Below are 12,218 nucleotides of genomic sequence, written 5' to 3'. Positions count from 1 at the left end.
CTCTTACATTCCGAGTCGTGTGATTGGACTGAGAGTCGGTGAGTGTGAAGGCCTTTGCACATGAGAAGAGGAAACGACATGGACGGAGAGAAATGAGAGGAGAAATATTCAGGGGGACGCTCTGACCCACAGGCTGTAACACACTCACGCTGTGACCCCGATGTTGTTGTTGTGTGCCAAGTAAACAGACTGTCATTGTTTGTAATCCACTCTGTTGCTACGGCGATCAGTAGCACCCTGACGGTTGCCATGGCAGCTGAAACACACATGCACACTTCTCGTGCACTCTGCCTCTACGAGGGAAATAACAATTCAGTGAACTCCATTATAAATTCACCTAATTTAAAATGTTCCTTCTATTTTTAGCAAATGTATAAAGACTATAAAATAATTTGAGATATATGATGGAGTAGTGACGTATGCTGGTAAATTCAGCTCAACACAACCACAGAATCACTTGTACTGTTGTAGAGAAAGAAGGGTTTTATGCAGTTTTTGTAGGTTAAAACGTTTTATTGTGTGAAAGTTTTAAGTGTGTTTTGTTTTTTTCTAAAGAATTAAAGCTGCATTCTCCAAATAAACACGGTACATATTGCCACATTTCAGTCCTGTCAGTAATACTCGAGTCAAATTGACACATTTTAAAAACAAACTCCAACAAACTGTTTATAGATCATCAAACTAAACACATTTAAACTACGATTATCTTTCAGATGAAGGTGTGGGACTGCGTTATGTGACACATCTTTAATTCATCAACAGGAAGTGTATGTCTTTGTCGACGTGCCCTCAGTCTCGGGGGGGGGGGGTTTAAATAATTAACAGTGTAGGAGTTCAGTCCAAATGTGATGTGAACCAGAAATGGACTTCCTGTTCCAAGTGTTTTTCTGCACAGCGGAGTAAACAAAGCAGTAGGAACTTTACAGTGAGTAGTAGATAAAACTTTATTTTTGCGGTAATTCTTTCAGCTTTTTGTAATAATTTTCTTTCGGTCATTTTTCTTTATTTTTCGTTTGTGTTTATTTTGTATCTTTATGTTGTAAATACATCTTATTTTGTGGTCATTTGTGTCTGTTATCTGAGCAGATTTTTATTTCAGACATACTTTTTACTGCACTACGTGTGTTTGACATGATGCTTTAGTGCTTAGGAAACATTCTGAGTGCAGGACTTTTACTTGTGACAGAGTATTTATACTCTGTGGTATTGCTATTTTACTTAAGTACTTATGAGTTCTATGTCAATTCTCTCCAGCATCTTCTGACCTTTGACTCTCCAACACGATGACCCGTCTTCATCATCGTCACTACATACCTCGCCATGGTCACCCATCTCTTCGGTGACCGACCTGTCCACCGCCACACGCCCCACCTCCCCTGTCTGCTTTTGTCCAATCAACTGCAAGGATGCACGTGATGGGCAGCATCTCCCCGGCCAATGAGAGGGAGGGCTTCTCCATCCAGGAGGAGGGCGTTGCCGTGCCGACGTCTCCTTCTAGTACATCAATATTTTCTGATATTGAAGGCAACCAGACAAGACCATCTCGCCCTGTTCCCCCTCCTCCTCTTCCTCCTCTTCTTCCTCCTCCTCCTCTCCCACCGCCCTTGCTTCCCGGACTGGGAGACCCCGCGGGAGGAGACCTGAGGAAGAAGGTGAGGCGTTTCTTCTGGAAGACGATACCAGAGGAGCAGGTAAAGTCACAGCTCAGCACAAGAGATTCACACGTCCATCACGTTAAAGCGCTGATTATTGTCATGTCGTTTATATTTATGTTGTGTGTCACAGGTGAAGGGGCGGGACAACGTGTGGACTCAGGGCCAAGCTCAGCAGCATTATCAGATTGATGTCCAGACCGTTGAGGAGCTGTTTGGTCAGAACGACAGCCAATCAGATTCCACACCCACCAGGGGAGGGAAGCTCAGGAGCTCATTCAGAGAAACCAGAGAGGAGGTGTGTGTGTCTGTGTGTGTGCATGGCAGAATATGAGAAAATGAGCCGGGTCCCCTGTCCCTCATACGTTTGACACCCAGACTGAAACAGAGACAAAATGACCACAGCTGCACTGTTTTCTAGTTTTTGTGTCTCGTTCAGTTGTTGTGAGCCTCCTTGTAGCCGTTTGTTTCTCTGTAGTCTGTTTGTGTCTCTTTGTAGTTGTTTTTTCTAGTTGTATTTGATTTGTGTTACTTTGTAGTTGTCTTTTGTTTCTGTCATTTTGTTGTTTTGTGTCTCTGTGGTCACAATTTGGCTTTTTGTAGTTTTTTTTGTGCGAGTGTCTTCATGGTAATTTTGCGTCTCATTATACTTCATGTCTTTGTAACTGAGCTCTTTGACTTTCAAACAAGACGTATTACCTGTCACTTCATACAGGGACTGTACTGCCGCTCCAATGATCCACCTGGGTGTGTGCTGCTATTTGTTAAAGGGGTGGAGAAGGTGACGTGGGTGTGGGCAGTTTCCACCTGGATGGTGACCTCAAGCTGTCACCTGTTCACTTCTACCTCTCTCTCTCTCCCCTGTACTTGCCTGTGTCTCTCTACCAGGTCTCCATTCTGGACACCAAGCGAGGGATGAACATTGGGATTTTCCTGAAACAGTTCAAGAGGTAAAGACATCTTTGACTCTGACCACAAACACAGCACTGACATCAGTACTGCAGTAAAAAGAAAGTATGGAGCTGCATTGGTGGGGGCATGTTGACTCAAGTAAAGGTGTTGCGATGAAACAGTGGCCAGGAAGTTCAGTTTAAGCAACACATCCATGAGTCTGAAGGCTTCAGACACCAGAATGCAGCACTGAGGAAACAACTTTACAGCTCTTGGCGTACAGGCGCATGACACGGGCCTGCTGAGTCATACACCGCTCTCAGGCTGACACTGGTAGAATATCAGGTGTCTCTGTGCATCAGCTCTGGTTGGGTATTGTCTCCTGTATTACCCAGGGTAACAGTCTAGCAGAGAGGGCGTTGGTGTGTGTTTCTCTGATGGTGTGATTCGTTTCCTCGCCCTCATCCCTGAGTGTTATGAGTAAACAAATGTGGTGATGCTGGCACGGACACGGGAACACTAATTCTATGTTTATGTTGGACTAAAGAGATGGGATGATGTCCATGTCCTGCCGGGTAGAGAGTCAGGAGGCTTCACCTGCAAAATGTCACTAAAAGAGACACAAACCATCTACAAAGACACAAAAAACAATCACAAAGAGAAGTAACACGACCACACAGAGATGCATCATTACCAAAAAAACACAGCTGCAAGAATTCAGAAGAAAGTTACAGAAAGACACAATGCAACTGCAGTCAGACATAACGCAAACACAAGAACTCAGATGAACACAACCGCATGGGGACAGAAAACGGCTACAAAGAGACACACCACAACAGCAAGGAGACAGAAATCTGCTGCAAAGATGACAGTGCAGCTACAAAGAGACGTAACACAGCTACAAAGAGACACACAATAAACATGCCAAACAATTTACAGATAACAACCTATTGTGTCTTGGTTGAAGCTTCGAACCGAGGAGTGTTTTCCATTTGTTTTTGATAAATGACACGATTATTAAACTGGTTTTCTTTTTCTTCAGCTTCGGTTTTGCTCTCTGCTTTGTCTGACACTCTGCTTGTTCTACTTTTAAAAACAAAAAGTTTTGTTTTCAGTTAATTTCCTCTGTTGAGTAATCGCTCAGTGTAACATACTTTATTACCAAGTATAAATTCCTCCTCCAGGTCCAATCAGACATTAGTAGATGATATTCGCAGTGGGAACAGCGAGCCCTACGGCGCCGAGCCTCTGAGAGAGCTGCTGAAAATGCTGCCGGAGACGGAGGAGGTTGGTTGGTTACAGTAACTTCAGAAAGTTTTCCAATCATGACTGTCCCACTGGAGGCCGTTGTTCTCAGCCCTGTGTGGGGTTGGACCAGCGAACTCTCTCTGGTAAAGATCGGGGAAAGACTGTGGTTTTGATAAATGTAAATAAACACAATGTGTCTGAGGTCTCTGTGAACTTTATTGGTTTTAAACCAGACTACAACCTTTCCCTAATCTTCACCGAGTTCCTAAGCGTAGAAACATTTAACAGAGCTGTAGTCAATACAAATAGATGTTGAACTGGATGTTTTGGTGAGAACAAACATGTTGTGAACATTCTGCTGTTGTGTTCAGCATCGGCATATGTGCCGCTAACACACACATTAACGTGTTTATCTGTTTCCTCCTCTATAGGTGAAGAAGCTGGCGGCGTACCGAGGCGACGTCTCTAAGCTCTCATTGGCCGATTCCTTCATGTACCAACTGATTCAGCTCCCCAGGTGAGACGCCATCAGCTGAGCTCACCTTTGACATCGCCTCCAACTATTTGGTTTTGTGTATAAATGTTCACACACTCAGTTTTACAGACCCCCTCTACAGACACTCTGGGTTTGTAGCGTTTTTATCATTAAAATTTAATTAATGCAGTGCCATCTTTCAAACTGCCACTTTTATGTGCATGGAGTTTGTGAAGGCAAATGGGAATCCAAATAAAGACTCGCAAACAGACTGAGGAGACTCGTCTTCCAGAACAAATGGAGCTGAATCGTTCAGTTTCCAGTAACAGCAGATGGTGCAACGACTGAGAAGACTGATGGGATGTGACGCTGATGGGGAATGTGCACTTCATTTAGAGAAACGTTCCCGACTAACACGCTTTCTCATGTGTTCATTCATGTATTTGCAAGCTTGCACTCAGAAAATGTGTGTCTGTAGTTACACAGTTCGTATCGAGTCCATGCTGTTGAAGGAGGAGTTTCCTGGGGCGTGCGAGGCCATAAAACGAGACATTCACACCCTTCGCTCTGCCACCAGAGGTAACAGCTTCCCATTGCCACTGCACAGCTCTGTCAGTTCTGGAAGCTTCAGTATCTGTGGTATATTAAAGGTTAAGTCTGGTCATATTGTTTATTATTGACAACAAATCCCAGGAAGAAGCTGAGCATCGTCTGGCTAACAAGTACAATGATGTGTCAGTGTTGTGTTCACAACTTGTTTGTTGAATGTGCAACTTTTTAATTTGCTCCTGTGAGGAAACGGATTCATTCCATAAAATTTAAGTTTATCAACGTGACGTTTTGCTGCTGTGAGTGAGACTTCTGCCTTTACCGGGTTTTGACTTTTCACGAGATTTGTTCACAATAATAAAAAAACACAAAACAACACCAGATTTGTCCTTTAAACGTGCACTTCCAGAGTATCTGGAGTGTTTTCTCTCCGTCTTTGGTACAAATTAAACATGCAGGGCGACTCATCAGCAGTAAAACATCACTCTCTTCCCTTCACACAACGCAAACTAACACCTTGATTATTTTTAGTCCTGTGTGTGTGAATTGAAAACTGACTCTCCACATGTTAACACTACTGGTGACAACACACTCGCACTCTGTGCTGGGATGTTAGGATTATAAGCTCCTGGTTATCTGTCGTTATAGAGATGGGTTTAGGCCTTTCTCTCCCTCTGTGCCTCTTTATTTCCCCTTAATCTTTTTCTACATGGTGGTGTTTTTGGATTTGTTTCCTTTGATGCAAATAAAGGCGCCTGCTTGTTTTTCCCCTCCAGAGCTGATGTGTTGTGAGGAGCTTCATGCTGTTCTGCACCTGGTGCTGCAGGCTGGAAACATCCTCAATGCCGTGAGTGAGGAAAGGGGATTAATGAATAATTAGACGAGAAATGGAGAAGGGTTGAGGGTGGTGTGGTTAATTTACCATAAAGTAGCTTTAAGATGGTTAAAATCATCTTAATCCCACTGTTGGACCACATTACAGTTGAAGTCAGAAGTTTACATACACTTGGGCTGAAATCATTTAAGTTTTTAACCACTTCACAGACGTCGTGTTAACCAACTCTCGTTTTGACAGGATAGGACGTGTGCTTTGTCCATGACGAGTCATTTTGCCAGCAGTTGTTTACCACGATCCCAGTGGGTCAGATGTTTGTGGACAGAAATGACAAAGCGTGTGCGAGCAAGGCGGCTTCCAAGCCTGACCCAGTTCCACCAGCTCTGTCAGGAGAAATGGGCTGAAAGCAACTTACTGTAGGAAGGTTGTGGAAGGCATTCTGAAACGTTTGCCCCAATTTAACCAGTTTAAAGGCAACGCTACCAAATACTTAAAATATAGTAGTAACTAACTGGGCGGAGACAGGGAATGTTTACATGAATAAATGTCAGGAGCTGTGAAAAACTGTATTTGGTTAAGGTGTATGGAAACTAATGACTTCAACTGTATATAGACGGTGGCTTTAGGAAGTATCCACACCCAATCAACCCTTCTTTATTGTGCTTTTAAATTTTTACTTTAAATGGAAGAAGATTTTATCCACTGTTGTCTGGTTTTACTGTTGTATGTCTCCTGTTGTCTAAAACTTGTCCTGCTGCCGAGGCGACAGGGCTAATCTCATTGTGGTTTTAACTCTGGTTAAATAAAAGTTAAATAGATATAATAATCACCTGATGACCCTCAGATTTATCTGGCGACCCTTTGGAGGGGCCTGAGCCCTAGGTTGGGAGCCATCAGACTAACCAACCTGCCTGTATATGAAGTAGTAAATCTCGCTATAAAATGATGACGCATCAGGATTGAGACTCCTATCATTGTATCAGTCCCGGGGACATTTTACTGCAGAACAAGTACTTTTATGTAGCTGATAAAACCTCTGTACTATCTGTATTTTGAGTACTTGTTCCACTTCGGAGACTGTGTTTGTGTCTAATTGCTGCATGTGTGTGTTGCAGGGAGGTTATGCAGGAAACGCGGTGGGGTTCAAGCTGTCGTCCCTCCTGTCTCTGGCCGACACCAGGGCCAACAAACCGGGCATGAACCTGCTGCACTTTGTCGCTCTGGTCAGCCTGCTTAGCCAGACAGATCCCACCTCGGACACCAGCACACTCATATGAGAACTATAAAATTTAAACACCTGATAAAAATAATACGTTCTTCTCTCATCCTTCAGGAAGTTCAGAAAAAAGGCAAGAAGCTGTTGGAGTTTCCAGTGAAGTTAACTCATGTTCCGGCTGCAGCCAGGTCAGCCAGCATACACAGACACACACTACGTTTCCCATCATGCCTCATACCCTCCTCACACTTTCCCTGACTAGGATAGGTCCTGGAGGTGCTTCTTCCTGCTTCCACCATCTCCTGTCAGTAGATTTTACGGAGTAATAGCGCCCTCTACCCGTTGTGTTCCATAAATCTTGTGGTTAATCTGCAGCGTAGAGGCTGTTTGTCCCTTTAATGTTGACTTCAATCATTTTTGGGTAGGATCTCACTGGAAATGCTGGACGGTGAACTACAGTGGATGATGACTCGCACACGCTCACTAGAGGACAGCGTCCAGACGGACACTGTGCTGCTGCAGCAACTGGACGACTTCCTGCAGGTAACACGCACAAAGCGTAGTGCGCTTAAAGCGACTAAACCATTAGCTTTTCTGTCGCCACCATCACCACTTATTTGAAGTGGCTGTTCATAGTTGTGCAAAAGTCATTCAATCAACAGCAAAGACACGCAAAGTGACCACAAATATACGCACAATGACAAAGAGGGCATTAGAAACATCGTACAGACTATGATGCATTGCTACAGGTGATCCCACAGTATGTGTGTGTGTGTATGTATATATACAGTATATATATATAAAATGATAAAACACTGACCGTGGCTGTTTTTCTCCATAAGTACTTTTACTTTTGGTATTTTGAGTACATTTTGATGATAATGCTTCAAATCCAGGGCTTTTATAGTGGAGTATTTTCACAGTGTACTATTACTGCTTTTACTCGAGTAAATTATTTCACGACTGGCGTTGGTGTCAGTAGTGTTCAGGTTTCTCTTCTCTCCATATTTCTTCCTCTGTCTTCATTAAAGTGTGGTTTTACTTTACTAACAGATAAAGTAGCTAAGGTAAACATTGTAGTAGAGGTATTGGCAGTCGTTACCATCACATTACTAATTACATTTGCCCATATGTGACCAGCCAACTCATTCTTTAAGAATTTAAGACTTTGTGGGTGTTTTGATGCCTGTTGCGTGTTTGTGTTTCTTATTTCTCTTAGTGTGCCACCTCGTCTCTGTGCTCGTTGCGTGACGAGCGGCAGCAGCTCAAGAAGGAAGGCAGCGAGCTCATCGACTTCTTCTGTGAGGACAGAGAGACGTTCAGACTGGACGACTGCTTCAGCATCTTTCACACCTTCTGCTCCAAATTCACCAACGCTGTCAAGGTACGCAAACTACAAAATACCCCAGAGCTGGTGGATATAGTACTGTGATATATGACATTACTGTGATATGAATCTAGATGCTGTGAAGGATATTGGGCATTATTGGTTATTGTGTAATAATTCATATCATTCTCTCTCTTAAAAGCTGAATGTTGGTCTGAAAGGCTCCATTTCAGTTTTGAGATACTGGGCCCTGGTTTGAGGATCCATGATGTCGGATCAAGATGTACTGGGCAAAGTGGTGTTTGGCTGTGCCCATGTTCATTTCCGTAATTTGATGACAAGGAAAAATGGTTCAAGTGTCCGTGCAAGTAGAAAAATGGCTGTACTTGATCTCCTCGTTAAAGCAGGGCGTGTTCTGGGCGTAACATGCAATTATCCAAGGCTTGCGTAACCTCACATCCCCTTTAAGAGACATATGAGTATGAACATTTGGCAGATTCCTAGCATACTGGCGGACTTGACAGGTCAGAGGTCAATAAGATTTTCCACTGAGGAAACGGTTCTGCTCGTGGGTAAGGTAAAGGCGGGCGTTCACTAATCACAATGCTATTTATTATAAATACATATATACTGATGTATACAACATCCAATGAACATAACCTCTTTTATTTTTTAAGTTTAGCATGTCCTGTGCAGCTTGTCCCAGGGTATAACAAGCAGAGTGCATGAGCACTGGGCACGCATCTAGACAGGCACAAATGGCACAGCACAGTCAAAGTGCCCATTAACTAGCAACAATGATTTGACTGTTGACCACCAGCCTGGTTTTTCCTTGTCAGTGGTGCAGTCACTTTGTGCGACCTCATATTACCAACGCACCCAAAATTTACCTGGACACACCCCATTTTCATCCAGCCACACCTGCTGGCGCAAAGTTGACAGGTTGCTGCTTGGTAAAAAGGCAATGTGATGTCATGAGAAAGGTAATGGCGCAAGTAGGAAATTAGGAAACACAGACACGCTACTTGTTATTAATCATACTAGTCATTAATTGGCTCAGCACATTTTAGTACAATCCTCTAGTGGAAATCCCCTGTATCTCAGAGTTTAGCTACTGGTTTCCGACTTTTTATTAGCTGGTTTTAAATATTATAACGGTCGAGGAAGCTCAGCTTTTGAAGAGAGTTCATTTTGGACATATTGCCCAACCTATGTGGAAATGTGAGAGGTACCATCCTTAGAGCCACTGGCATAATTAAAAAAAACTTTTCTGAGCACTGCTCACCTCTGCTGCCCCCTGGAGTTCAAAAAGAGAGAGTAATAAAGCGACCTCTCTCTCTGTCTGTACAGGAGAACATGGAGAGAGAAGCTAAGGAGGCAGCTCGCTGTCGGCGTGTACAGGAAATGGAGGAGAAGAAGAGGCACTCATGGGCCGGAGGCGAGAAGGTATGAGGACACACAGTCGAACAGTGAAACACAAATACAGACAAACTGTTTAATTAGAAATGAAGTTCCACTATCTGATCTTGTTGTAGGTGGGTGGAGCCTTCAAGTTACGCTATGTCAGCTGCCACATCACAACTCAATGAAGCAGGGCTGCTGATGGAGCTCCTGACCTTTAACTCCTGCCCTCGGTCATCTCTAAATAGCTCCCAGAGTTCTCTGGGGCGATCGGGGAGTTTACGACGTTTCCGGAACACACCATCCAGCTCGCCATTTATTGCTGCTGAGCGCGAACTGAGTATGTTCTTGGCGTCCCCTGACCGCAAAGTCATCCAGAAGAGAGGAAGGGCAGATGCAAGGACAGTTTTCTCATCAGCCTCACCTGAATCTGGGCTTAGAAGTCTTGAGCTCTCCCCTCAGACTGGACCTCAAAGTCCAAGGGTCAGAATGCTCGGCTTCACCGAAAACCAACAGCCTCAAATTGACCAGATGGAACCACAAGCCCCTTCTTCACCTCCCAAGACCTCTTGCAATCCAAAAAACACAAACTCAGACCATACAACCACCACTTACCTCAGGTGTGATGCCACCCAGACTCCAGTAGACACCGTTAATACCACAGTGAAACCTACCTCTGATTCAAACCAGCAATTTGGCCACAACAATAACAGCAGCAAAGATCCTCAGTTTGGTATATGGGGGGAAACAACTGGAACAAACGAAGCTGATCAGGACTCCAGTGATGAGAAGCTTGAACCCAGCACTCCTACTTTGGGCAAAATGTCTGTGGTTATAAAGACATGCACACTAATTCGTGAGCTGAGAGTGTTCAGCAATATCCCTAGTAAAGAGCATCACACCGGTCATCAGCAGGACGATATGGCAATCACAGATGTGGAAGAAGACAGAGTAGACAAATCCAGAGTGGAGAAGGAGCAGAATAACCCCCAGACTGGGAATGCACAAGGATCTGAGACATACCCGTCCTCGTCACCAAGAGAAGAAGAGGACAGACAGGAGGAAAAGGTGGTTGTATGGTGTGTGACAGGTGTTTGTGAAGCAGCTGCCGAATTCACACATGCTGACAACACACACACAGAGGCTGAGAAGGATCAGTGCTGCAGTGACAATCAGGGAGGAAACCAGCAAGCTTCCTCCTCCCCAGCCCATTGCACACCATCAGAACCTCAACCTGCCAATGAGAAGCCAGTGCCTGTACCCATAAGCAGCCAACCAGTGCCTGTCTCCCGTTGTGATGACCTGTCAATTCAAGGCTCTTCCCACAGGTGGTTCCCAGCAGAGCCTTTATCAGCCAGTGAAGCGCCTGCTCTCACCACAGATGCCTCTGAAGAAGATAAAGAGTCAGCCAGTCAAGGGGGAGAACCAGAGGGCTCGACCAATGAGAACAGAGATGTGGAAACGGTCCCAGAAAAATCCACAGATAAGAGCAGCAAAAACAAGACTGCCTCTTGTCACACTAATGGAAAAACAGCTTCTTACACCAATGCAAAGCCAGAACTGGCAACTTCAACCCAGCCATCCACCAAGTACCTCCCTAATTCTAAACCTCAAGCCACCTCAACCCCAAACACCTCCCCGTCCAATGCCAACAAATCCAAATCCGTCCAAACCCTCACCACTTTTGAGAAGGAGGACTTGAGGCGAGTTGTGTCCGTCTCACGAACCAGGCGAGGTACTCCATCTCTGGAAAAATGTCCCGAGAAGCCTTCTGGTGTCCGCCGTGGATCTACACCCACCAGTTTGAACCGTTCCTCCATCCGACGAGGAGAGAGGCCATCAACTGCTCCTTCATCCAGACGCTCCAGCATCAACAAGACACCAGACCCCAAGGACTCAAAGGTCCAGAAGGTTTCTGGTACTCAGACACCTGCTCGAGAGCAGGGCTTGCAAAGGAAGCCATCCATCCGAAAGACCTTAGCTAAACCCAAACCCCAGCCAGAGGAAAGGATGTGTCGCGCCACACTGCGAGCCCTTGGTCAGGCAGGAGATGGAGGAGGAGGAGGAGGAGGAGGAGGCAGTGTCAGTGCCCCTGCCACCCCTTTACACAAAGCCACTACCCCTTCATCACCTCTTCCAGGTTTTGCCCGAAACACCGCTGCCTCTTCTTTCAGAAAGAACCACACCACCCTTAGTCCTCCTCATTCACCCCACACTGGTTCATACTCCTCCCCTAAATCACCCCCAAAGACCACCTCTTCCCCCATCTCCCCACGTGGCACCTCACCTTTCACCCGAACAGGGTCACAAAGAATGTCAGGAACATCCAGATTATCAGATGTCCTCAGCCGAACCCCAGTGAAGATGTCTCCAAACATCAGGTCACCTCCTTGCTCACCGCTGCACGACTCGCTGACTCCCCCTAAAGCCCCCAGGCAGAATGACAGTGGCAGCTTCCCTGAAAAGTCAGCTCACTCTAGGGACTTGGATAAAGGAACCAGACCAAGCTGGAGGTAACAGGAGAAACCAGAGGTAGAGCAGAGTCTATTACTCCTTTCTTCTTTACTGGAGCTAAAAGAGAAATCGGAAGATGTTTAAACACGAAATATAGACACTGCATTCCT

The 12,218-nt window shown here is 45.1% G+C and overlaps 1 protein-coding gene across 1 annotated transcript in view; it reads left to right on the top strand.

Moving 5' to 3' along the window:
* Nucleotides 1–12,212, top strand: part of LOC109951915 (FH2 domain-containing protein 1-like) — a 19,921-nt gene extending 7,709 nt beyond the window's left edge. The window contains 14 exon segments of the mRNA XM_020586680.1: nt 1,255–1,691; nt 1,786–1,950; nt 2,541–2,602; nt 3,728–3,830; nt 4,223–4,308; nt 4,745–4,845; nt 5,592–5,662; nt 6,766–6,873; nt 6,984–7,054; nt 7,292–7,409; nt 8,086–8,250; nt 9,544–9,639; nt 9,729–9,758; nt 9,760–12,212. Coding sequence (XP_020442336.1) covers nt 1,416–1,691; nt 1,786–1,950; nt 2,541–2,602; nt 3,728–3,830; nt 4,223–4,308; nt 4,745–4,845; nt 5,592–5,662; nt 6,766–6,873; nt 6,984–7,054; nt 7,292–7,409; nt 8,086–8,250; nt 9,544–9,639; nt 9,729–9,758; nt 9,760–12,111 — 3,804 coding nt within the window. The 5' untranslated portion in view covers nt 1,255–1,415 and the 3' untranslated portion in view covers nt 12,112–12,212.
* Nucleotides 12,213–12,218: the final 6 nt, after the last annotated feature.

This window comes from Monopterus albus, unplaced genomic scaffold (assembly GCF_001952655.1).
Source record: "Monopterus albus unplaced genomic scaffold, M_albus_1.0 scaffold418.1, whole genome shotgun sequence".
Lineage (NCBI taxonomy): Eukaryota > Metazoa > Chordata > Actinopteri > Synbranchiformes > Synbranchidae > Monopterus > Monopterus albus.
This window is presented reverse-complemented; position numbering and strand designations above follow the sequence as displayed.